We start from the raw sequence: 27,427 nt of genomic DNA, 5'->3' as shown, positions 1-27,427 counted from the left end.
AGATTTGAGATATTAATATGATAAATGAACCTACCAAATTTTATCTAAATCCATTAAAACCTGTTAAAGTTATCTTCTAAACAAAAAAGAGATCCACACACACACACACATTCATACATCCGGACAATTGATCACGATCTCATATAACATGTTTCTATAAAGAAAAAAATTTGTTTCCGCCACTTTGAAAAGTTTTATAAACGAAAGGACTACAAAGCTTCCTCCACGAGAAAGAAAAATAAAATTTTTTGGCTAAAATTTAAAATAGTGACGTATTTTATGTGCTATTTAACGGAAAAAAATAAAATATTGCAAAAAATAGTAACAACATTTTTTTGCAAAAAATCACACAAAAAAAATTTGGCATTTTTTCGAATAGGCATGTATTTAAGCCATGTGATTTTAAATTTTGAAACAAAACTGTAAATCTATATTAATAAAATTAGACTTTTGTCTTTACATTGATTAGAACTTAAAAATTCATGTATAATTCTTCGTTTCAAGTCATAAGGATTCTAAAAATAGCATTATAAAAAACACTGTCTGTCTGTCTGTCTGCACAATATTTTGTTCGCCAATTACGCATAAACAGCTTGACCGATTTAAGTGAAACTTGGCATTTTTTTAGGTATTAGACTAACTTAAAATCTTAGCCATACCCCATTAAAAAATATTAACTTGAATATAAAGAAATGAAAAAATGTTTTTTTAGTAACAACCTGTTAGAGGTTGAGATCGAAAACAGGGAAGCTAGTAATTAACTGAATTGTATTTAAGACGAGTAATAATATTATACATGATACAATTGATACAACGGATTGGTATGTACTGAAAAAAGTCTAATAGTCTACTGCAGATGGCAGTTAATGAGTCACCCGCGAATCGTATTATAAATTCAAAACTAACACTTTCTCTCGAAAGCGAGAGTGACTATTTTTCGATAACACTTAAACTTCTTCTAATCTCAGCAATTGAACACAATTTCGATGTTTTGGAACAGGCAAACCTTTTGTAAGGATATCAGCGACCATGGCTTCGGTGGGCAGATAATTGATTTTTATGAGTCCGTTTTTCAATGAATCCTGTATAAAATGATGTCTCACATCAATATGTTTGCTTCTCGTGTGAAAAACAGGATTTTCGGATAACTTTAGGGCCCCCATGTTGTCGTTGGAAATCTTGACTGCTTCTGGACCTCTGAATCCGAATTCTAACAAGAATCCTCGAAGGTAGATTGCTTCTTTTGTTATTTCGGCCAATCCCATGTACTCGGCCTCTGTTGAAGAGAGCGCTATTGTTTTCTGTTTGCAGGAATTCCAGGAAATAGCGCCACGATTCAAAGTAAAGACATACCCGGTGTATGACTTTTTATCGACTAAACAGCTGGCCCAGTCCGCATCAACGAATCCTTCCAATTGACCTTCCGATGACTGATAAGAGAGTCCTAGATTTATTGTACCTTTAAGGTACCTCAAAACGCGTTTTGCGCTGTCCAATGTGTTTGACCGAAGCTGGAGTTGAATTGACTGAGAGCGCTCACAGCATGAGCAATATCCGGCCTCGTGGCCACAGCAAGATACATAAGAGCACCCACTAACTCTCTGAATGGTGGTTTTGATTCGTCGTCGTGCTTCGACAAAACTTTCAATCGCGCACAAAACAACATCGTCGGCTTTCTTCGCGTATTGTCGACTTCTTTCGTCTTTCCGATTCGTGCATTCCGCGACTTTGTGTCCAAATTCTTTACATCTGTGACACCGAAATTTAAATTCCACTTTATTATCACAATTTTTATTGAATGCTGCACTCTTTTGAAATTTCGACTTTTTCTTCGCGAACATCGCGTTTTGAACGGTTCGTTTTTTCGTGCGTCACTCTCCTCGATGATTTTAATTCGTAAATCTTCCGGCGCGGGGAGTGTATCGCGCGATTCTATGGCGCACCTGAAATTTTCAAAAGATGTGGGCAAACTATAGAACAATAAAATCGAAAGCAAATTGGGATTCACTTCAACATCCATTTCACCGAGCTTGTCTTTCGCGTCAAAAAATTTTCGCACATGTTCCCGTGTATCATCGCCGTCGTCCATTCGCTGCAAGGTGAGCTGTTTAATTAGGGTGGCTTTCCGAGCCGGAACTTTTGACTGAAATATCGATTCCAGCTTCAACCAGACTTCCCGCGAAGTCGCACATCCCTTAATTTGTTTAAGTTCTGAGGGATGTATCGATAAACTAATATCCGATTTCGCTTTGCTATCACCGGTTATCCACGCTTTCACTGTTGCAGCACTCGCGGCGTCCCCTTCAACGACTTCAGGTTTCACCATTTACGTAGCCCCATGCATCGTTTTTGATAAGAAGAGCTTCCATCTACATCTTCCATGTATCATAATTCTCCTTGTTTAGTGTATCTATTCGGGCAAAGCTAGACGAACTCATTTTGTTTCAGATTCGTTTCACAGGTTTTTACACATCGACATGCCACGCCGAGACCTAACCTTAAAACATAGCGTTCCCGAAATTTTTACACTTTTCAGCACTTTACTCACAAATAATAGGTAATTAAAAGTTTTGGCCTGGGCCCATAACCTGTTAGAGGTTGAGATCGAAAACAGGGAAGCTAGTAATTAACTGAATTGTATTTAAGACGAGTAATAATATTATACATGATACAATTGATACTATGGATTTGTATGTACTGAAAAAAGTCTAATAGTCTACTGCAGATCGCAGTTAATGAGTCACCCGCGAATCGTATTATAAATTCAAAACTAACACAACCTTTTTATAATTATTGTTTTCGGGTTATAGATTTTTATTTTAATATTATAGTTTAAATAATATTAAAAGATTTTTGTTGTAAAAAAAGTATAAGAAATTAAAATTTGAAAATAATTATTTAAATAAAATTTTATAATGCTGTTTCGATTTTGTCTGAACTGATTATTTGCTAACTTCATTCCCGCAAGTATTTTGTCAACACGTTTGACAGATGTTTGTGGAAAGAAGCAAGGAAATGGATACAGATAAAAACAATTAATTATAATCGATAATAATTATTAATATATTATAATAATAAAATAATCAATTAATATTAACTCAAATATTTTGAGCCATCGACTAAAGGAAGATTATTTTTCAGGTATTTAAAATAAATAATTAAAAAAAATTTTTGACATTTTTTTGAAGATAATTAAAATGCTTAGTTTAAAAAGAAATTAATTTCTAAAATTTTTTAAAAATATTTTTTAATTTTGTAATAATTTATTATAATTATATTTTATTCTTTAAATATATTTTTAAAATTGTTTATTTGCGAAATTTAAAGAAAATTTAATACAGGTTTAAATAAAAAGTGTTTAATAGTAACCTATATTTTTTTGGGAATTTATAAAATTTTTAAAAAAATTTAATTTTGTGGTAATTTTTAATGATTAAATTTCATTTTTTAAATTAATTAAAAAAAATTTTTTAAATAATAATCTGTATTGTATATTAAACTAAATTATTTAATGCCTTTTTAAAAATATGTTTTTATTCAGTAATAATTTTTAAATTAGTTTCTAAAATTCTAAAAAAATATTTTTTAATTTTGTAATAAATTCTTCTAATTATATTTTATTTTTTAAATATATTTTTAAAATTATCTATTTGCGAAATTTAATAAAATTTACTACAGGTTTAAATAAAAGGGTTTAAAAGTAACCTATATTTTATTGAGCATTTATAAAATTTTTAAAAAAATTTTAATTTTGTGGTAATTTTTAATGATTAAATTTCATTTTTTAAATCAATTAAAAAATTTTTTTAAAAATAATAATGTGTATTGTCTTACGAAATTGTACATTTTAGAAAAATATTTTTCAATTTTATAATGAAATAAATTACATACATTCCCAAGTAGCACGTTTTATTGCCTCAATATCAAGGAAATAACCACCCTAAACTTTCTGAAGAATAAAATTTTTTGGCTCAGATTTAAAATAGTGACGTATTTTATGTGCTATTTAGCGGGAAAAAATAAAAATTTTCAAAAAATTGCAACAACGTTTTTTTGCAATAAATCGCACAAAAAAATTTGCATTTTTTCGGATAGATATGTATGTAAGGCATGTGATTTTACATTTTAAAATAAATCTGTAAATTATTTATAAAAGAAAACGAAAACTTTTGTTTTGGAGTCGGTCATTTTAGAACTTAATATAATAAGATGGATATGCGTCAAAATGAAAATCGCCATAACTTTCTAAAAAATAAAATTTTTTGGTTCAGATTTAAAGTAGTGACGTATTTTATGTGCTATATTTAGCGGGAAAAAATAAAAATTTTCAAAAAATTGCAACAACGGTTTTTTGCAAAAAATCGCACAAAAAAAATTTGCATTTTTTCGAATAGACATGTATGTATGGCATGTGATTTTAAATTTTAAAATAAATATGTAAATTATTTATGAATGAAAACGAAAAATTTTTTTTGTGTTGGTTGGTGTCCGTCGTTTCAGAACTTAATATAATAAGAAGGATATGCGGCAAAATAAAAATCGCCATAACTTTCTAAAAAATAAAATTTTTTGGTTCAGATTTAAAGTAGTGACGTATTTTATGTGCTATAAGCGGGAAAAAATAAAAAATTGCAAAACTTTGCCACAACATTTTTTTGCAAAAAATCACACAAAAAAAATTTGCATTTTGTGATTGGTTAATTTTAAAACTCCCGCTGAAATGTGTCTGCCAAGTGTATGATTGGATATGTGAAAGCTCGATGAAATGGAAATTCGACATTTTAAGAATTCTATCGAATGAAAATTCAGATAAGTAAAACTTCTGTCAAATGAAATATCGGTGAAATAGAAAATCTCTGTCTTAAAAATTAGGTAAGTCAAATTTCTGTTAAATGACAATTCTATTAAATAAAAGTTAAATCAAATAGAAATTTAATTCAATTAAAGTTTTGTTACATAGGAATTTTTTTATATAGAAAGTCTTTTAACTGAAATTCTGTTAATAAAAATACTTTTAAGAAAATATTCGGATAAAGAGAAATTCGACAAAAGAACAATTTTGATAAATTAAATTCTGTTTTATGAAAATTTTTTTAAGTATAAATTTTGTTAAATGGAAATTATGTTGCTTGAAAATTCAATGTGTTAAAAAATCTGCTTTATCAAAGTTCAGTTTAATAAAAATTCTACAAAATCAGAATTTCGTTAAATAGAAATTTTACGATATTAAAATTGGGCACATTATAAAATCTACTTTTTTTAAATTCTACAAAATATAAATTCGATAATTTTTAATTCGATACCACAAAAATTCCGGCAAGTCTAATTTGAGGAATATTCATGCGTCCCCTCATACACACACATTTGTTTAAAACTTTAAATATATGCATTCTAGATAAAAATAAGCCCATATCCCAGTTTTAAAAATTCGAAAATCGTCACGAATACAAAGCTTCCTCGGGAGGAGAGAAAACAATATATATATGATGTATTCCACGCCAAAGTGTAAGTCCATCTGCAATTGCATCTCCGATTTTAAAAAATTTTTTTTTCTTTTAGTACTCGTTGAGTCTAGCTTCCATGAATTTGTTCAAATTTTTTTAGCAAGCCGTTTTCGAGTTATGGGATTTTGAAAATTGGAGAATTTTCATGACTTTTAATTTTTGAATGCTCATAACTTCCTTAAAAATGCATCAATTTTAAAAGTCTTTGTTTTAAAAAAGTGTGTTTTTAAAAGTACTTTTCAAAAAAAAATCGAAATTTTTTTTTAAACGATATTACTATCAAATTTTTGAGTTTTAATGATAAAAAGTCATTTTTCTCATTTGACGTACTAATCGATTTTTTTCAAAAAAACTACTTCTTTTTACGAAACTTTTAAGCCTAGCCCGATAATGGGCAAACAATTTTTACAATATTTTCACCCACGACTCGATGTCAACGCAGAGATTCATCACTAAGAGGCAGTTTTTCACGTGAAGGATCTGCACCTGGAGGAAAATCCCGAGAGTCACAACACGACAGGGATCATCAAAGACATCGAAGCATAAAACGTCGTGAAAACAAACGCCATCGACGTTCGTACAGTCGCTCACAAAATCGTTCCCGTTCACAATCATACACGCCACCTTACAGTCGTTCATATAGTCGCTCCACTTCTCCCGAAGGAAAATCACAGACTAGAAGTAAAGATGGAAGCATTGAAAGGGTGTCAGACATTAATGACGACGGAACTCACACGAGAGGTGAGTCAAAAGTCGATCAAATATCAGACGAGCTTGCACGAGAGGCAAGACAAGTCCAAAGAAAAATATCAAAGAATCCACGTCCAGGTCCAACAAAAACTGCGGATCCAAATAGCAGTAAGGAAAACCCAGAATCAAACGATAATAGAAAACTCAACACCGAGTATTTGGAAATTCTTGGAGATGACCCGACTACGATTAAAGATACAAAATCCTTAATAAACAAAGATTTACTGACAAGATCGTCCAAATGGATTACCACGAGTCTCAAAAAAGAAATAAAAGAAAAATTGTTAAAAGATTACCCTAACGTTGAAGGGATAACACCGCAAGCTTTAAATCGTAAATTTCACATCTGATGTCAACGAATGCCGTCAAAAGAGACGGACACTTTTCTGATTCTCAAAACCTGACATCGTCTGCCATGACAGCACTCGGAATGGCAATGACCGATGTACTTCATAATAATAAAATAAATCGAAAACAACTATTGGAAAAACTATCAGACACGGGAAAAATCTTTTCAGAACTACATTACTCGCAACTTACTTCTAGAAAAGCGTGCATCTTACCAGGATGCAACAAAAATTAAAGAAGCAGAAACTCTGGAAAAATAAAGCCAAGTTTTAAAAATACCGACGGCTAGGAAATATACTTCAAGCGGATATTTAAACTGGAAACGCCCACCTGCATAAAGACCAAGGACGTACTAGGTGGGCTACAAAACAAAATTCCAGACGCAGCCGAAAGAACATTACTCATCGGCAACAAGGACCAAAAATCAGCCGCAGAGACGCTACCAACCGAACCGACCCAAGCGCAAGTAAAGGTCAAACTTAAATACTATTATAAAACGTGGGAATCCATAACTACTAACCCATTCGTCCTGAGATGTATCAAGGGGTACCAAATTGAATTTAATAGGCCTGTTGTACAAAATTATTCACCCCTAGAGAAAAACTATACCGACGAGGAAAAAACAGCCCTTGCAAACGCAATTAAAAAATTACAAGGCATTCGTGCAGTCGAAAATTGTGTCTCAGAAAAAGGAGAATATTTATCTCCTTACTTTTTAACCAAAAAACCTAATGGCGACGATAGATTTATATTAAATCTAAAAGGTCTAAATAACTTTATATCAACAGAACACTTTAAAATGAAAAATATCCATACAGCAAGCAAATTATTAATGATAAATGACCTCCTGTGTTCTCTATACCTTAAAGATGCCTTTTTGCTCGTTCCTGTCGACAAAAAATCCAGAAAATTTTTAAGATTTTCATTTAATGGTTAGTTATATCAATTTTCTTGCTTACCCTTTGGCCTGTGTCTACGTCCCTTTGTTTTTACAAAAAATTTAAAACCGGTAATCAGTAAATTGAGAAGTTTAGGTTTCAGATCAACCGTTTATCTCGACGATACACTCCTGTTTGGAAGAACCCACCAAAACTGCATTGAAAATCGAAACGAATCCATAAGACTACTAGAAAGTCTAGGGTTTATAATCAATTGGGAAAAAAGCTCCCTCAACCCAGCGTATGAATGTAAATTTTTAGGATTTATCATTAACTCGACAAAAATGACAGTCGAACCTACTAACGAAAAAAGAATAAGATTGATAAATATAATTAAAAACTTCGAAAAAAGGAAAGCTTATAAAATTAGAGACCTCGCGCGTTTAACCTGATCATTAATCGCATGCTGCCCAGGAATAAATTACGGGATGTTATACTCAAAAAATTTAGAAATAGATAAAAACAACTCCCTTCAGAAAAACTGTAGGAATTACAATAAACTCATGACCATATCAGAAGAGTCATACAATGATATGAATTGGTGGAAAACACAGTTAAAATCGTCATGTAACCCTATCAAAAAATCAAATTTTAAATTAACAATTTACACCGATGTCTCCCTAAGCGGTTGGGGAGCCGCATGTAACGAAGAAACTCTCCATGGTTTCTGGACGAAAGAAGAAAAACAATCCTCGATAAACTACCTAGAACTATTAGCGGCCTTCTTAGCCTTAATAAAATTTGCAAATAAACTAAAAAACGCAGAAATCCTAATAAAAATCGATAACACAACAGCTTTGTCATATATAAATCGCATGGGGGGTACGCTATTTCCAGCATACAACAAATTAACTCGAAAAATCTAAACCTGGGCAGAAATAAGAAATTTATGGTTGTTTGCCACTTATATAGAATCTAAGAAAAACACGATAGCTGACCGTCAATCCAGAATTACGAACATAGATGAGGCAAAATTCCTGAAATGTCCGAACAAAAAATTAAAAGTTCTCGAATTTAATCCATACTTTTCTAAAATGTTGTTATTGTTGGTGAAAGTCTAAAAATCAATTATTATTGAATTTAATAAAATAGTTTTTGAATTACAACGTTTTTAATTTTTGACTTTTGAAAAAAAAATTTTTTTTCAATGTACAATATTTATAAGTAGAATGCATAAAAGTTAACATATATATAATGATTTTTAAAGCTTTTTTGACGGGCTACACGCTGTTAATAAAATTTTTTTTTTAAATAACATTTGACCTTGAAATTCAAGGTCAAAATGTTAATTTACGCTTATCTCAAAATCGGATTTTTTAAAATTATTTTTAACTATCTCAATGGAAAGCTTGACTAATATCCTACAAAACATGTAATTTTCAGAGTGGGATCTTTTAAAGTTTTTAAGATATTAATTAATTAATTAATCAATGTTTATAACAAATCAAATATTTTACAAACGAATAAAGTTACCGTAATTCTGAAGTTAGTAATTGAAAGTTAACGTAATTCCGCATCCAACGAGCCCTATATGAAGTATTTTGGATAAGTAGATTGTTTATAAACAATTAGTTAACATTCCAATTGTTTATTAACAATCTACTTATCCAAAATACTTCATATAGGGCTCGTTGGATGCGGAATTAGCATAATTTTCAATTGGTAAGTTCAGTATTACCATAACTTTATTTGTTTGTAAAATATTTTATTTTTTATTGTTATTTAACTAAAATTGAACAAAAATACTTCATATAGGGCTTTTGGATGCTTGTTGTTAGTAAAAAATAAAATATTTTACAAACAAATAAAGTTATGGTAATACTGAACTTACCAATTGAAAGTTAAGCTAATTCCGCATCCAACGAGCCCTATATGAAGTATTTTGGATAAGTAGATTGTTAATAAACAATTGCAATGTTAACTAATTGTTTATAAACAATCTACTTATCTAAAATACTTCATATAGGGCTCGTTGGATGCGGAATTACGTTAACTTTCAATTACTAACTTCAGAATTACGGTAACTTTATTCGTTTGTAAAATATTTGATTTGTTATAAACATTGATTAATTAATTAATTAATATCTTAAAAACTTTAAAAGATCCCACTCTGAAAATTACATGTTTTGTAAGATATTAGTCAAGCTTTCCATTGAGATAGTTAAAAATAATTTTAAAAAATCCGATTTTGAGATAAGCGTAAATTAACATTTTGACCTTGAATTTCAAGGTCAAATGTTATTTAAAAAAAAAATTTTATTAACAGCGTGTAGCCCGTTAAAAAAGCTTTAAAAAGCATTATATATATGTTAACTTTTATGCATTCTACTTATAAATATTGTACATTGAAAAAAATTTTTTTTTTCAAAAGTCAAAAATTAAAAACGTTGTAATTCAAAACCTATTTTATTAAATTCAATAATAATTGATTTTTAGACTTTCACCAACAATAACAACATTTTAGAAGAGTATGGATTAAATTCGAGAACTTTTAATTTTTTGTTCGGACATTTCAGGAATTTTGCCTCAGATACTGAATGGGAGCTAGCAAAATACGCGTTCCAAAAAATCGAAAAAACCTATGGAACGATGGAAGTAGATCTATTCGCCTCGAGAATCAATAAAAAATGCCGATTATATTGCACTTGGCAAAAAGATAGTGATGCATTTACAATATCATGGAAGGGGAAAAAATTATATGCCTTTCCCCCTTTGCTCTAATCCCTAGAGTCTTACAAAAAATAATTAATAAAAAAGCAGTCCTAATCCTCGTTGTGCCCTTTCGGACTCACCTTGCACGGCCCTGACACGCCCATTTTCGAAACACCTTACACTTCAGGTCGGGAAGCTCTCAGGACGGCGCATATAAGAAAAGGAGTCAGCGAGCAAGTCATAGATGTCCTATTAAATTCACTAGCAGCCACAACAATCAAGCAATACGAATCTGTTTTTAAAAGTTAGTGGACATTTTGCAAAAACAAGAGCTGCAACCCTTACTCGGCTACAATCAACGACGTCTTGGAATACCTTACAGAAAAATTTGAAGCGGGAGCATCTGCACTAGGAAATATCTTGGACATAGACATGTCTAAAAACAACCTAATTCAAAAATTCTTCAAAGGTGTATTTAGAAATCGGCCAACAAAACCAAAATACAGAAGAACCTGGGACACTTCGGTTGTATTATCATTTATAGAAAGTTGGGCCCCACCAGAAAAATTATCTTTGCAGCAGCTGACAGAGAAGCTTACCATTTTACTAGCACTCACGACAGCTCATAGAGTCCAAACGCTCTCGTTAATCGATATAAACAACATCTTAAGAAAAAGCGATTTCATCGAAATCGAGATTCCAGACACCATAAAAACCTCCGGACCAGGAAAATTCCAGCCTCTGTTGGTCTTGCCAAAATTCAAAGAAAAACCCGCTCTGTGTGTAGCATTAACACTCGAAAATTACCTGCAAAGGACTAAAAAATTAAGAGGAAACACAAAAATGTTATTTATAACTTATACGAAGCCTCATAAAGCTGCATCTCCACAAACGATTAGCCGCTGGATAAAATCAGTCCTCCTAAAAAACGGACTGAACATAACCGAATTCAAAGGACATAGCACAAGACACGCTTCCACGTCCAAGGCATTCTCCAAGGGACTCGACCTACAAAAAATCAGAAGCACAGCAGGGTGGTCAGAATAGTCCCAAGTTTTCGTAAGATTTTACCACAGACCAATCACCTCGTCTTCGAACTCATTTGCAATGTCTATTCTTCAAAATACTTAACCGTCTCTGTTTTTTATTATTTAGTCGGACTTTTAAAAGTCCGTTTACTCACATTCATAAACTTAATTCATACAAATATTCAATAAAGAATTTTCAGTTGTATATCTCCGATATTAAAATAAACATATTTTAACAAAATAATTAAGTAATTGTACCTCTGAACAACTACCAGTGTAATCATGAGAACGAGACTCGATAGATAATTAACGATCAAACGAACTTACCTTAAGTGAAGTTCGATCGTAATTATATGAGAGTCTCGTTCGAAATGATTACAACCCACCCGAAAAAGTAATATCGAAAAATCCCCACCCTCAAACAACAATTACTTAATTTCAATAAACTCTAAAAATATGGCTGAACATGGAAAAGGGCGATGAGGAGCAGAGGGCCAACCAAAAAATTCCTTTCAACCTCTAAACATGTGGCGCAGTAGGTGTAAGAAAACAGAACTACCACCAGTGTAATCATTTCGAACGAGACTCTCATATAATTACGATCGGACTTCACTTAAGGTAAGTTCGTTTGATCGTTAATTTTTGAATTTGGAATTTTTTGAAAACATTTTTGGTTTTTTTATACTACGTACTTTCATGTATTTTGATGAGCTGATTATGTAAATTATAGTGACAATACCCAAAAATTTTATGATGAAAACCATAAAAAAAGTCCCAAAATTTATGGTTCTTTTTGTTTATTGGGTAAAATATGCAAATTAAAAAAAATGCATAAGATAAAAAAATGTATTTTAATATGTTCTATAACTTTTGTTTGAAAGTTTTTTTTTAATTTTGCATATTTTACACAATAAACGAAAAAACCATATGGGACTTTTTTATGGTTTTCACCATAAAAATCAAATTTTTGGGTATTGTATAAAAAAACCAAACATATTTTTAAAAAATTCCGAAAATATTGTAAATATCGTTTGCCCATTATCGGGCTAGGTTTCAAAGTTTCGTAAAAAGAAGTAGTTTTTTTTTAAATCGATCAGTACGTCAAATGAGAAAAATGACATTTTATGATTAAAACTCAAAAATTTGATAGTAATATGGTTTAAAAAAAATGTTCGATTTTTTTTGAAAAGTACTTTTAAAAACACACATTTTTAAAACAAAGACTTTTAAAATTGATGCATTTTTAAGGAAGTTATAAGCATTCAAAAATTAAAAGTTTTGAAAATTCTCCAATTTTCAAAATCCCATAACTCGAAAACGGCTTGGTAAAAAAATTTGAAAAAAGTCATGGACGCTAGTCTCAATTAGTACTAAAAGAAAAAAAAGTCAAAAAAATCGGAGATGCAATTGCAGATGGACTTACACTTTGGCGTGGAATACATCATATATATATATATATATGGGTCAGAATTTCTCAAACGGATCACCTAAAATTTAGAAATTTTGTTTTTAATCAAAAGTCATTTCTTTTGACTCTTTACATGGTAAAAATAAGTCCCTGAAATTTTTAGGTCAAAAAAAATTTTTTGTTAAAGTTATAAACAATTGAAATTTTTTGCAGTCTTATTTTAAAAAAATTTTTTCTCGAGTTCCTGTTCACCTATTAAAAAAAAGGGGGGTTTTCTCGTCTTAAAATGTAGTTTTTAAATATAATTTTTATTTTGAAAAAATGTTTGGACATTACAAGTCCGTTTGAATTGAAATCATAGCTGATCCTTTAAGCGAGATATCATGAAATCAATCCCAAAGGTTGAATTTTAGACTTTAATATTTTATAAAATGCAACTTAACACAAAAGATTGTTATAAATATTAGTATATACATGCTTTTAAATGTATAAATATAAACACTTAAACATATTTGTGTACATAGTGCTTTATACTTATGTACATTGATATATTATATTATAAATATTTACGAAAATTGACTATATTTTATGGAAATAATTGTTTTGTAAGTTTATATCTTTCTTTATTGTATTATATTATTCTTTTATTGTACATCTGCACAGAAAAAAAAGAGTAATTTTTACCCCGATTTCGTGGTAAAAATTATTTGCAACAAAAATTACTCCTCGACAACTTCACGATTAAGTAATTCTTTAAATTTACCATCATTTTAAGTGTAATTTTGAAGATTTATCCTCACTTCAAGGGTAATGTAATGTTTGTATGTTCAGTACACATCACACATTTGTCAATAAGAAACTATTTTATTTCACACTGAAAATATATTTTGTTAAGAAGTAAATTAATCATTGCTTTGATAAAGTTGATAAAATAAAAAAAGCTTGATATTTTATATTTTCAAGAAAGTTATTTTTTTATAAAAATAAAATATTACAAATTTGACAAGAAAAAAAACAGATAGTATATCGATATTTTCGAGAACAAAATAGCGCAACTTCAGATTGTTTCATCTTTTTGAACAAATAATAAAATTATTTGATATAGAATTATCATTTATTGAATAATACTTTAGTACTTAAAATATTATTAATAACAAAAATTATTTCTTTTTCAATAATTGAAATAAACGCTTTTTCTGAGCAAAATATTTAACATTTATTTTAACATTTAACATTTTTAGTGTGTGTTATTATAGCGTATAATAGAACATTTAAAAATGAATCTTTTCAATTAGGAAGAAACCGATAATTACACAAGAAAGGAGAGTGAAAAGGTAAGTAATAAATTGTATTATTACCATTTTCTTCAAATATTCTTCACATATTATATATTATTTATTATAAATAAAAGTTAACCTATATAACACAATGTATTCCATTATAGGAACTTCGTTTATATAATTTCAGTCTGTTTTAGTTTTATTTATTTCGGATAAAGTTTATTTACCAATTCTTATTTATTTTATATCCTCAAGAAATTTTTTTATTTAAAATTTTTGGCTATGTAAGTATTATTCTTAACTGAAATTTATATAATAAAAGCTTTTTAAAAGTGAGGTTATATTGCTTTATTATGGTTGCCAAGACACGGGAAGGACCATTTAACTTTATCTTCTCGTGATTTACAGTTACAATTTTTCTCTTTTTTGGTCTGTTGTAAAGAAATTTAAAGAATACATTCATACTTATAAAAAATAATAAAATTTTCAGTAATTTCAGTAATTTTCATATATGTAAAGCATATCTCATAACCATAATGACACTCTCCTTGCCCCGTGTGCTCACAAGCAGACAGCTGTAGCAGAGCTGGGACTTTACCTATACGTCAAAAACTACCAGTGGCGTCACTGCCGTTCACGGTGTAAGGCCGTTTTTCATTCCGTTTTCATAAGACAGACGAGGATAGAGATAATTGTAATCCTTGTCTGTCTTATGAAAGCGGAACGAAAAAGTTGCCCACTCATGTGAATGTAGCATCAGCATGACAGTTCGCGAGCTATCCGTGCGACACCGCCACTGGTACTGCTTCCGATTAATGCTGATCAGTGACGATTCTCTGAATTGCTTTCAGTTTCGGGCTTAAGATTCCATAAATAAAACACGGATTATTTATTTCTATTTGTTTAGGTCTTGTTTGATATTCACGAATAAAGTATAATTTATCCTCGACATTTTTAAACCAAGTTGCAATACTTTTACATCGTAATTTTCCTGAACTGAATTTTTTCTTAATTAAAATTTAAATAGATTAACAATAATTTAAGTTCAATCCATGTGCGACTTATTCTAAAACGCCAACACCAAAAAAGGTTTTGATCCTAAGACTTGAGGTATTTATTAATATTTCATTGTTTCAACTTTTACAGCAAATAAATATATATTTATAAAGATAATTTACTATAATATTGAAAAAGTCATGACACATAATTCAGCACGATTTTTAATTTTTCACTGAGAATGGACCTAGATCCTTTTATAAACGACCCAGATAACAAAGGTCTCCGGCCCGCCCGGCACGCTGCGGCCGAGACACCGAGTGTAAGCTGTGACGCTGCGATTTAACTAGCACTTGCTGGCGCACTTGTTGTAGATCAAGCGGGCTAGCAATGGGCTAGAAAATTCGCTTACACATTATCTAGACCGTGAGCTCGCTGAGAGCCAGCAAATGGCTAGATTTTATTAATCCCAATTTATTAATTAAATTATATGTACTTACAAATAAAATAAATATATAATAGGAAATAAAGTTAAAATAATAAAATTTCAATGTTCACATAAAAATGCGTTAGTCAAAGAAATGTTTTGTATTTGTTCTAGAATTTTTTATTATAAAAGAATTTTTTTCGTTATGAAACATACTATACAAAAATAATTATTGTTTAAAAAATTTTTTGCTTTTAATAATTTTTCAAATTGATTATTTATAAAATGTTAATATAAAATTATATTCCTTATGTCCCATCAAAAATTAAAAATTTGTTTTATATTTCACGTACATTTTTAAGTATAAAACACCCAAGAAAAAATCTCACTGAATAAGAAATAGATTAATTATTAACAAAAATTATTTATCTTTAAAATTTTATAATTATTATTAATATTAATAAGTACGCAAATTAGAGGTTTAAGGTTAAACGCTATAATTATGCACAATTTTAAAAAATAAAATTAATTATTATTTTATATTCAAATGTTATTGTATATAATTAAATAATTAATATTGCTATTAAATTTCTTTCTTATATTCAGTGGAATTTTTTTTCTCAACGGTTTTATACTTAGAAATGTATGTGAAATATAAAACATTTTTTAAATTTTTGATTGGACATAAAAAACAAATTTTTTTAGTAACATTTTATGAATATAATTTCAAAAATTATTAGAAATAAAAAAATGTTAAAACAAACATTATTTTTGTAAAGTACGTTTTAAGACCAAGAAATTTTTTTTGATTTTCAAATTGATCAACTGGGTTTTGAAATTTTTTTTATTTACGACTGCTAAAAAATTTAAATTGTTATAATAACTTTAATAAAAAAAAATTTTGGTTCAAAAATTTCAGAAATTTATTCTAATCGCAATAGGATTAAAAAAAGATTTGACTTTGAAAATTAAAGTATTTTTTTAGGTTATATCCATATTTGAGAAATTTTGATCCAAGAAAAATAAAAATTGAAATCTATATATATATATATATATACAAAAACATTTTATAAAAATTAAATTGGTAATCGTTCTCAGTTTACCGAATGTATTGTGCGTTAACCTTAGGAAGTGTGAATTGGAAAATATTGTGTGCTGACCTTTATTCGTTTTCACGACACGCGCACTCGCCATTGTTCATGGTGTACAAACGGCTCGATCAGGTGAAACGCATTGACGAATATAACACAGCCACACAAAAAAAAAGTACCCGGGCCGGGGAATGAGACCACCATTTCTTGATGTATTTTGATGCGCTGAACACGAATCTGAAGTCCGTTTAGCTCCATCACGTCAGGATTTTGACATAACCTCAAAAAACATAGCTGATTTTAAATGACAGGAGAAATTTTTTAAATAATGGCAGATTTGTTTGAATCTTGTTACTCGGGGGTTTTTGGGGTCGCTGATTACGAATTTAACGTCAGATTTATAAAATTCAAAATGGCGGATTCAATATGGCGGACGAATTTTTAAAAAGTAGTTGGATTTTTACGAAAATTGGTATCTAGGGGTTTTGGGAGTCGCTGATTACAAATTTATCGTCAGATTATTCAAATTCAAAATGGCGGATCCAATATGGCGGACGAGTTTTTAAAAAATAGTTGAATTTTTATGTAACTTGGCCGATACTGGGGTTCCGAGTCCCTGCATCGTAATATGTTTCCTACGTGTGTCTGCCATGACGGCATCAAAGCCATTATCCAGGGACTTAGCCGGATAGCGGACAAACTCCGTTGTCCACCGTCACCGCGTGGAGGTACCCTGGATGCAGACACATGTAGAAACATAAAGATATTTGACCACCGTACTATATCTGCCATTTTACATTTGAATAATCTGACGTTAAATTCGTAATCAGCGACTCCAAAAAACCCCATGATACCAATTTTTGTAAAAATCCAACTACTTTTTAAAAATTTGTCCGCCATATTGGATCCGCCATTTTGAATTTGAATAATCTGACGATAAATTTGTAATCAGCGACTCCCAAAACCCCTAGATACCAATTTTCGTAAAAATCCAACTACTTTTTAAAAATTCGTCCGCCATATTGGATCCGCCATTTTGAATTTATTAAATCTGACGTTAAATTCGTAATCAGCGACCCCAAAAACCCCCGAGTAACAAGATTCAAGCAAATCTGCCATTATTTAAAAAATTTTTCCTGTCATATAAAATCAGCTATGTTTTTTGAGGTTATGTCAAAATCCTGACGTGATGGAGCTAAACGGACTTCAGATTCGTGTTCAGCGTATCAAAATACATCAAGAAATGATGGTCTCATTTCCCGGCCCGGGTACTTTTTTTTTGTGTGGCTGTGTAATTGATTGTATCCTTGCAGTGAATGTTTTTGGCCTCGTGGTGGAGTAAAGGCGATTAATATAAGTGCACTAAATATCAAATATAAAAATCCAAATATATCATAAATATCAAACAGTACGGAAACATTCGGTAAGTCCTTCTACTATATATATTCAATATTCATATCTTTTTCTACGCTGAGAAAAATAGATATTTAAAATCAGATATTAACGCTTAATATGTAGATATTAACAATTAAAATCTACTATCTTTTTGCGTAATTAACCGTTAACTATGTCATAGAAGAGATTCGACTTCCAAAATTTAAGGTTAGGTTTCATTTTTCCTGTCATTTTGAAATTTCTAATTTTAATATCTTCAGATATTAAGTTTTAATATCTAGATGGCTGTCCCTGTGTGAAAAGATAAATGTGTTAACCTTTAATATCTAGTATCAGCGGAAATATCCAGTTTTCTCATTGATAATTATAGTAATAAAATGTGACTTGTGCGATTGATTTCGGCTTTTATACAGTGCAAAAACTATAATTGAATTATATTTATTCTTTGTCTATTTTGTTTGTTTATTGCAAAAAATAAAGTGATTAATTGTTTCGCCTACCACGATAAAAAAGTTTGCCATGTCAGTTCTTCCTTAACAAGGTAGATAATTTATTTATATTGTTTTTCGTGACAGGTAAATAAATTATAACTTTTATTTCGCTCACAAACATGCGAAATAGGCGCGGCGAATCTTATTATAAAAAATGCACAATAAAAAATATCGGTAAAATGTAAGAAAACAAAAAAGATTTTTAAACAATTAAGTTTACATTATTTTTTAAACAGTGTTTGGTCTTGAGAAGTTTCTTTCTTTTATACATTTTTTTCACCCATTGGAGACGCAACCTAAATAAATAATTTTTTAGAAATGAAAACTAACGCAAAACATGTTTCTTGTAATGGCTGAAATAATTTGTTATTTTTTTCTGGTTACTTCATGTACAAAACATAATTTTTTACTATTTGTACAAAACAAAATTGGTTGATTGTTCTATCCTCTACACTTAAATTTCGTACATAAATTGGCGATATTAGGCGCAGCGATTTATTTATTGATTCTTTAAATTATAAAACAGGATATAAATGAAAAATTTAATTTTTAATGTTTTAAAAAATTTATTTTTCTGTTAGATTTCTTATTAGAATTTTTAGAAGTTGAAGATTTCAAAATTTTTTCTAACATATAAATTTATTTAATTATTTCTCTCAATACTTTTCAATTAGTTGATAACTTTTTCCAAAATATAATTTTTTTCGCAGTTTTATAACTCTATTCTTGATTTTTTTTTAAATCCTCAATTTAATTGAACATGTTAATTTTTTAATTACAGTTTTTACATAAAATGTTATGCATCTCTTTGTCTTAAATTTTATAACTTTATTATAATTTTTAATAGATTTAAAAGTGAAAACTTAGTTTTCAATCTATGGTCTCAATTATTACCCTGAAACATTCAGAAATTTGTTCACGAGCCAATTAAAAGTAATTCTCAATCCAAAGCAATTTAAAAAAACATTTCAATTTGAAGACTTGGTTACATTTAAATCATTTTTTTTCAATTAACCCCCTATTAAAACTATTATGTTATATGGCTTATAAAACCATTCGAATGAATCTAAATTGACCAAATAATAGTGGTGTTTGCCAGCTGGAAAACTGGTAAATAGCCGTGAATTCAATTAACCTAAGAAACCATGAATTAGCTAAGAATTTCACTTTGCAAACAAGTTCAAAAATATAAACTTTAAATAATAGTCGATTTTTTAATTTTAAAGAATTTCTCGTAAAATACTAAATGGATTGAACTGAAGTTTTGTACACAAATCTAAAATATAATAAAGACAGTGATATGTAAAAGTGTTTTATTTTGACGAATTAATTAGCACAAAGTACTTGAACCAAGTATTTTATAATAATTCATTTATAAAAATATCAACACTTTCATCAATCGCAGCTCTTCTTCATATTATTTTAGACTTCACAAAATTTCAGCTCAATCTATTTGTGAGAAAAATGATCGATAAATTATGACAGTCACCTGACCTAAAAATCAGATGCTGCTAATAATATTAATTAAAATGATAATATTACTAACGTTAAGGTAAGCGAAAAATAACTGGAAATTCGCTTCACCGAAAACAGTAGATACTATAATAGTTTAGTTTGTAAATTATCTACTGAAAACGTGTAAGAAAAAAGTAATATTTTTTGTTAACAAAGAGAAGGTGCCGTTAAGTAAAAAAATTAAGTTGTCATAGAAAGTAGCATTTTGTCAATTTATTTCAATATTCCACATCCCAGTACTACATCTTTTTGCACATATATCTATAATTGATCCTACAAGGTTTTTGTGCAGAAAAGATACAAAATATCTGTATAGAATCCTATATAGGTATTTATAAAGAATCTTTAAAGTATCACATTTAAGAAAAAGAAAGCAAAAAATTACAAGAAAAAACGGAGCGATATTTAACTTTTTTTTTTATTTTAATAATTATTTCTCTTAAGAAAAGAATGTTTTATTATTGAAAATTCATACATTGAAGTGACTTGAAAGAATTTTGTAGTAACAAAATATTTCAAAACATTTCAGTAGTGCTTTGCGATGGACGAGATTTCTCAAAAACGATTTTTCCGATCGGTCTCAAATGTACAGGGCTTACTCTACATATGAATGACTAAGTAGTTCTTAAACGAAAGATTTTTTGAAGTTTAAATTTTTAACAAAATGGCAGCAGTTTATTTGAAAAAATAACGTTCTACGACGTTAAAATTTTGCTTTTCCATTATTAGAAGTAAAAGTTTTTATCTAAATAAAAAATCCATCGTTCACGAACTATATGTCAAACTTATATGTGAAATAAGCCCTGTAAATTTGAAACCGATCGTTAAAGCTAATTTTGAGAAATCTTGTCCACTACAAAACACCTCAAAAAATCGACCTTTTCAAAAAACTGGTACTATTAAAATGCTTTAATATATTTTCTGACTACAAAATTCTTTTAATTCACTGCAAATTATGTATCTTTAAATAAAATATTCCGTTTTTTAAAAACAAATTATTAAAATGAAAAAAAATGTTCAAATATCATTCTGTTTTTTCTTGAAACAAATAGATATAACTAGGGTGTGCAAAAAGCCCGAAAAGTTGGGTAGGCTCAGGCTGATTTTTTTCGGGTCGGGTTGGGCTTTCTCGATGTATCAGGTACCCGAACGCTTTCGGGTTCTCGAAAATTTCAGGTAAGGGGTCGTTCATAAACTACGTCACGCTATTTTGCACTTTTTTCTATCCCCCCCCTCCAAGAAACCCGAATTCACTCGGGTACCCGGAATTTTCGGATACCCGAAAATTACGAGAACCCGAACGCATTCGGGTACCCGAAAAATTTCGAGCTTGTGAACCCGAACCCGACCCGAGCCCGAATTGACAAGAATTGTCAAGGCACCCTTACATATAGTTTTAGTAGTACATTGAGTTCACGTAGCTTTCATTCCCAAAATACTTGCGTAATGTCAATGCTTTATTTTTCTTAGAATACCAACCTCACTTGACCAAAGGATAAGAGGCACCATGAATAAAAACAAAAACAAAGAATTTATGGCTCTCAGCCAAAGTCAAAAGAGAAGACGTTTAGATATAACGAGAGCTAGCATAGAAGATCATCAGGATGAAAATAATGAATCATTTCAAGTTCAAGCGACTGGTTCCTATGAAAATAACGAAACACAAAACATAGAAATGTCTGATGAAGAAGGAATTTCTTCTGGTCAAGGAAGTAGTGATGATGAAGGAAGAGAAGAAGAAGAAGATGAAGAAGAGGAGGAGGAGGAGGAAGAATTTTTGCTAGAACCTATGGATAACAGAGAAACAAGTTCTGAAGAGAATGATGTTGCCAATCCACCACCACCACCACCACCTGTGCACGTAAATGATGCCATGAAATAGTCTCTCAAGAATGCTTTTCTACAAAGCAATTTGAAGCATACCCAAATTAATCAAATGCTCCAAACTTTAAGAGGATTCCCGTTCGATTTACAGTTTCTGCCTAAAGATGCTAGAACAATTTTACGCACTCCAACTACTATTGCCAATGGAGTAATTCAACGTATGACAGGAGGCGAATATTTACACGTTGGCTTCAAATTGACTTTAAAAAAAAAACTAAATCAAATTCCTGTAGATATACTACCTGAAATAATTGTAATAGACTTTAGTACTGATGGGGCTAAAGTCAATAAAAGTTCGAAACAATTTTGGCCAATTCAGTATAGAATACTAAATATCGGAGATAAAAGACCATTAATAGCTGGCATTTTCCTTGGAGACAATAAGCCATTAAACATATTTGAATTTTTTGAACAATTTGTTGAAGAAGTCATTTCTGTACGTGACACTGGCATTATCATTCAAGGCAGAAGGATTTTTTTGACAATACATTGCTTCATCGCAGATGCACCAGCAAGGGCTCTTACTTTAAATCATAATGGGCATAATTCAAGCAAACCTTGCTCTAAATGCATAGTTGAAGGTCACCATTACATGAATCGAGAGGTTTTCCATGGAATAGGAAATGAATTACGTACCGATGCAAGTTATCGCAACTTGACAGACGAAGACCATCATTTGGGAGCAACCCCCCTAGTTGATTTATTGGATTTAGTAAGACAAGTACCATTTGAAGCAATGCATCTTTTGTGGCTGGGAAATGTGAAGAAAGAAATTTCGGCAAACGTAGTTGGAAAATTTAATGTTCGAAGAATGTCTGCCAGAAAGTTGGCAATTGTTGACTCCCGAATGGAACAGCTTTCGATGTACTGTCCTACTGATTTCAACCGTCGACCAAAGAAAATGAGTGCTTTTCATACTTTCAAAGCCACAGAATATCGTCAAATAGCTCTGTATACGGCTCCAGCTATATTCGAAAACGTCTTCGAAGATGATTCTTATCAACATTTCCTATTGTTGCACGTTGTTTGTCGCTTTCTAGTTTCGAAAGAAACATCTCCAGAAACTCTATTGTTTTGTAAGGAATCTTTGGAAACTTACGTCACTTTGTGTGAAGAAATTTATGGATTGCACTACTTGTCGTATAATGTGCATGGTTTACTTCATATTGTAACAGATGTAGAAAATCTCGGAGACTTAGAGTCATTTAGCGCCTTTGATTACGAAAACAATATGCCAGAATTTCGTAAAATGATTCGTAAACCATACCTTATTCTGCAACAGTATTACAAAAGAACGAAAGAATTAAATGACTTCAATCTTACGCCTCCTGTTCACGACAGACAAATACGTGCATCATTATCTCATACAGAAGGACCGGTTCCTGAAAATATTCCCCTTAACATATGTGAACAATTTCAAAAGTTGCAAAATTGGGGAACTCACATTTGCTACGAATTTGCGTGACAGCTGTTGCATTCTTCGAGATACAAGAATAGGGATAGTAAGGAACATTTTAAAAGTAGGAGAAGAAATTTTCTTCATTTTTGAAGCATTCCAAAGAAAAGAATCACTCTACCATATTGGAGTCACATCAGATGTTGTTGGTGTACATCATTGTTTGGATTTGTCAAATGTAGTTGAAGCTGTAACTTTAAATAACGTTAAGGGCAAGTGCTATCGAATGCCATATTGGAGCCATGTTGAAGGACAAGAAGAGCAGCCGTTAGAAAATCAGTTGATATGTTGTACATTGCTCAACCGAGATGAAATGCCTCAAAATTAAACTGGTTTTTTTCTGAAATCGATTGTTCATGTATTTATATGTAAGTTAATGTTTGGAATAAAACTGGTACTTGTGTGGCTTGCATGGATGTACTTTTTGTTCATAATTTAATTTTATTAACAATAACTTTTGCACATGTGTCTTGTATATTAAGCTTTTATATTCAATAAATTTTGCCAGTTTAAAATTTAAAGTTTGAATAACATACCTTTTTAAGGGTCCTGCCTCACACAAAGAAATTTTTTTAAAAATCTTTTACTATTAAATTTCATTTTAAACTTTCGTATGTCTTTGTTTTTTTTCAATTTTTTCTTGAAAGTTCTAAGTGTCCATTCTGATTAATCGACGGTTAAATTGAGGCACTTCATTTTTCTGGTGGGCACGATATCTCGAAACTGCTTCGTTTAAAATCAAAAAACGAAACAGATTCTTAAATTGTAGATCAATCGTATTGCCTGAACTAAGATTTTAGCAATCGATTGAAAAATATAGGTAAATATTGAGGAAAAATAAAAATCCTAGTTCAGTAGATAGCGATTGATTTATATTTTAAAAGTCTGTTTCATTTTTGCTTCCTCCGTAGAGGAAGTATTGTTTTACCCCAAAATTCCGGATTGTGATTTTTTGACATATTTTGATATAATTTGACCCCAGGAGTCCAAAAATGATGTTTTTAAAAAATGTCCGTGTGTATGTATGTGTGTGTGTGTGTGTGTGTGTGTGTTAACATTACATTTTCATAAATATCTCAAAGCCCTTCAGAGCTATTGTTATGAATTTTTTTTTAAATTGAAGATCTCATTGGCGGACAAATAGTGAGAGTACTTTTACCCAAATTAATTGAGATTAACTAATTTTTTTTTTGCATTTTAAAATTTTTAAAAAAACGTTTTCTGGCCATAACTTTAAAAAATTGTTCTGACACCTATAGATGTTTCTCTTTCATTTTGTTGAGTTTTTCAAGACGCATCTTTTGATCTATCGGCGAACCTTCTAGCGTCATTTTATCCAGAGTTATTAACGTTTTAAAAACCTAAAATTTTGAAAAACATGACATTTTTGACATTTTTATTTTAAAATTTTAGTGTAATATCTAAATTATCATAATCTGCTTATAGTTCATTTAAAACCGCGTCGATTGACCTATTTTTGAACTTCTTTCTATCAAATATAACAAAGTTATTGATGTTTCAAAAATAAGAAATTTTGAAAAACATGCCTGTTTTTACCATTTTTTAAAAAAATCTTTACATAATTTCTAAATTATTATTACAGGCTTGTACAGCATTTAAAAGTGCAGCGCTTGACCCATATTTGAACTCTTTCCTGTCAAATATAACAAAATTATTGACGTTTTAAAAATCAAACATTTTTTTAAAACTTGTATTTATGGAAAATTATTTATAGTTAAAATTCTTTACGTAAATTCTAAGCTATTGTTACAAAGTTTTAGACGTTTGTAAAGAAGAAATTTTGATCTATTTGCGAACTCACTAAGATATAAAATTAAGAAAATTTATTGGCTTATTGTAAATTAAAAATTTTTGAAAAACTTGAAGTTAGAAATTAAGTAATCTCTAGGAGGAAGTAATGTGTTCATAATGAACACAAAAGTTACTCACTTTAAATGAACACTACAGTACAACTTGTTTTATATTGTATTTTTTTATATTATATTATATTATTTTATATTATTTTATATTATAATAGATTATATTATATTATATATTGTGAGAGCTGTAAGGATGATTTACACTCGATTGTGTGCAGAAAAGTATTCCCTTTCACTATTTTAAAATGAAAAACGCGCACACACACCTCTTTGATGATCATCATCGTCATCATCTTGAGGGGGAAAAAGAGCCAAAGAGCCAAATGGTTATCCGCTTGATTAATCCGTTATCCAATAGTAACTAAACCACTCGTCATATATATTGAGTGAAACTCGTTAGCTCGCGCGTATTTTAATTGTAAACGAAGCAGTTTCAAGATATCGTGTACACCAGAAAAATAAAGTGCTCCAATTTATCCGTCGATTTCTCAAAATGGGACCTTAGAATTTTGATAAAAAAAATTTTTTACTATAATTTAAGCTGTATTCTTTGGTATACAAAGACAAACGAAAGTTTAAAATAAAATGTAATAGAAGAAAAAAGATTTTTAAGAAAAGCTCGTTTGCATGATACAAACCCCTTAATTGCTCATTCCAAAAATAAAATTTCAGATCTTTAAAATTGGATGCCATGAACTTGATTATGCAACCCCAAATAGCACCGAAAATTTACTGAACATTTACAAAACTTTAATTACAAACTTTGGAGTGTTGAGTTGCGAAGTTTAGTAAAGGTTGTATGAATATTAAAATATCCAACCTGATTAAATGTTTAGTGCGAAAGTTTACTGAACATTTAAATTACAACTTTGTTAAATGTTCATTTAACAAAGCTTCAATTTAAATATGACTGAATGTTGACTGAACATTTGATCAGGGCGGGCAGTTTAATATTTAAATGACCATTACTAAACTTCGCAACTCAACATTCCAAAGATTGTAATCATAGTTTTGTAAATGTTCAGTAAATTTTCGATGCTAAATGAGACTCTTTACCATTGAGTGGATCTCACATCTTGTTTTCCTATACTTCTCACATTAAATATTAAAGGGTTGGTTGTGTTGCTTTAATATAATTTAAAACATGGCCCATTTTAATTCTTTTTAAATCATTATGCAGACCATGGCAAGTAGCAGCGAAACGAAAAAACACAAAATGTTTTCTAAAAATCAAGTAAGAATATCCAGTAAAGGAAGAAGCATAAAAACTCCAAAGAACGTATTAACCACTTCTGACGAAGAACCACCTATAAAAAAGATAAAACCATCTTCGATAAGTGAAAAAATGAACAAATTAAAAGTTCTAGCAGAACAATTAGAGTTGAAAAAAGCAACAACTTTGTAAGTAAAATTTAATTTATTTTATTAAGCATAAATACAAAATAACACGTTTTGTGAAGATAAAATAGTCACCGCTACGAAATCTGAGCATTTCGTTTTTATTTTACCTGTTTTATTAACATTGTGCCACTGACCTGCAACGAAAAAGCAGTCATTTTAAAATTGTTGAATAATATTATTGAATATCAATCTGTTAAATATTTAAAATTTTCTTCTAACTTACTTGCTTTTTTTCGTATTTGTTCATCCATTCGCTGTTTCTAATCTTTTTTTAACTTACTGCTTTCGTTTATTCGTGTAGTATTCTACTTAATTTGTTAATGACATGTGAAAAAAGAATAACATATCAATAATTTATTTGATTCATAAATGTTACTTACTTTTATTCCGTGCGTTGCTTCATTCACGGTCTACCTACAAAAGATAGATACTTATAAATATTTCAATTAAAAATTTCTTTTTAACTGACAGGCACCCGCGTGCCGGCAGGCTGCACACCCTTGATGTCGACATTATTCGAACGTATTAAAATATAATTCTTTTAAATGAAAATAGGTAAAATGAGAAAAAAACAATATTTATTATCTGTAATCAAAAGAATTTATTTCTTTTTCAAAGAAAGTTTCAAAAAAAAATAAGAAAAACGATTTTTTTAAAAAATTAAAGTAGCAAATAATTTCATAAATTCTGATAAAATACATACTTTATATACATGAATCGATTCGTTTTCCTGCAAGGAATACAATTTTCACAAAAATTTCTCAAAATTTTAATCCAGAAAGAATTTATTTTTAAAAATATGAAAAATGATTTTTTTCAAAAATTAAAAAAAATTATTTAATCTCTAGATTTAGGTAAAATATGGACTTTTTATAAGTTAATCGATTCGTTTCAATGCAAGGAATACGTTTTTCAGTAAAAAAAAGTGATTGCACAAAAAAAAAAATTTTTTTTCAAAAAAATTTATTTTTTGATTTTTGAAA

The 27,427-nt window shown here is 29.9% G+C and overlaps 4 protein-coding genes across 4 annotated transcripts; 3 read left to right on the top strand and 1 right to left on the bottom strand.

Moving 5' to 3' along the window:
• Positions 1–947: 947 nt before the first annotated feature.
• Positions 948–2,326, bottom strand: LOC127284555 (uncharacterized). The gene is made up of 2 exons (XM_051310052.1): positions 1,944–2,326; positions 948–1,749 (listed from the first exon to the last, which is right to left on the bottom strand). The coding sequence occupies exons 1-2, from the start codon at positions 2,324–2,326 to the stop codon at positions 948–950; spliced, it is 1,185 nt and encodes a 394-aa protein (XP_051166009.1).
• Positions 2,327–2,682: 356 nt separating this feature from the next.
• LOC127284550 (uncharacterized) lies at positions 2,683–6,604 on the top strand. The gene is made up of 2 exons (XM_051310040.1): positions 2,683–2,690; positions 5,947–6,604. Exons 1-2 carry the CDS (start codon positions 2,683–2,685, stop codon positions 6,602–6,604), a joined length of 666 nt encoding a protein of 221 aa, XP_051165997.1.
• Positions 6,605–21,330: 14,726 nt separating this feature from the next.
• Positions 21,331–21,705, top strand: LOC127284545 (uncharacterized). The gene has a single exon (XM_051310026.1). It carries the CDS (start codon positions 21,331–21,333, stop codon positions 21,703–21,705), a length of 375 nt encoding a protein of 124 aa, XP_051165983.1.
• Positions 21,706–21,759: 54 nt separating this feature from the next.
• On the top strand, positions 21,760–26,313 carry LOC127284537 (uncharacterized). The gene is made up of 2 exons (XM_051310013.1): positions 21,760–23,531; positions 26,224–26,313. The coding sequence occupies exon 1, from the start codon at positions 21,760–21,762 to the stop codon at positions 23,170–23,172; it is 1,413 nt and encodes a 470-aa protein (XP_051165970.1). The 3' UTR covers positions 23,173–23,531; positions 26,224–26,313.
• The last annotated feature ends 1,114 nt before the right edge of the window (positions 26,314–27,427 follow it).

The sequence above is a fragment of the Leptopilina boulardi genome, unplaced genomic scaffold (assembly GCF_019393585.1).
Source record: "Leptopilina boulardi isolate dan_hultmark-lab unplaced genomic scaffold, ZJU_Lbou_2.1 LbouV2_120, whole genome shotgun sequence".
NCBI lineage: Eukaryota > Metazoa > Arthropoda > Insecta > Hymenoptera > Figitidae > Leptopilina > Leptopilina boulardi.
The sequence above is the reverse complement of the archived record's forward strand: the minus strand, read 5'-3'. Positions and strand labels throughout refer to the sequence as shown.

Excerpts from the sequence above, each read along its gene's own strand:
- LOC127284555 (XM_051310052.1), bottom strand. The coding sequence starts at position 2,326 with ATGGTGAAACCTGAAGTCGTTGAAGGGGACGCCGCGAGTGCTGCAACA. Across the intron at positions 1,750-1,943 it reads ACATCTTTTGAAAATTTCAG|ATGTAAAGAATTTGGACACA; the intron begins GTGCGCCATAGA and ends TCGGTGTCACAG.
- LOC127284545 (XM_051310026.1), top strand. The coding sequence starts at position 21,331 with ATGAATAAAAACAAAAACAAAGAATTTATGGCTCTCAGCCAAAGTCAA.
- LOC127284537 (XM_051310013.1), top strand. The coding sequence starts at position 21,760 with ATGCTCCAAACTTTAAGAGGATTCCCGTTCGATTTACAGTTTCTGCCT.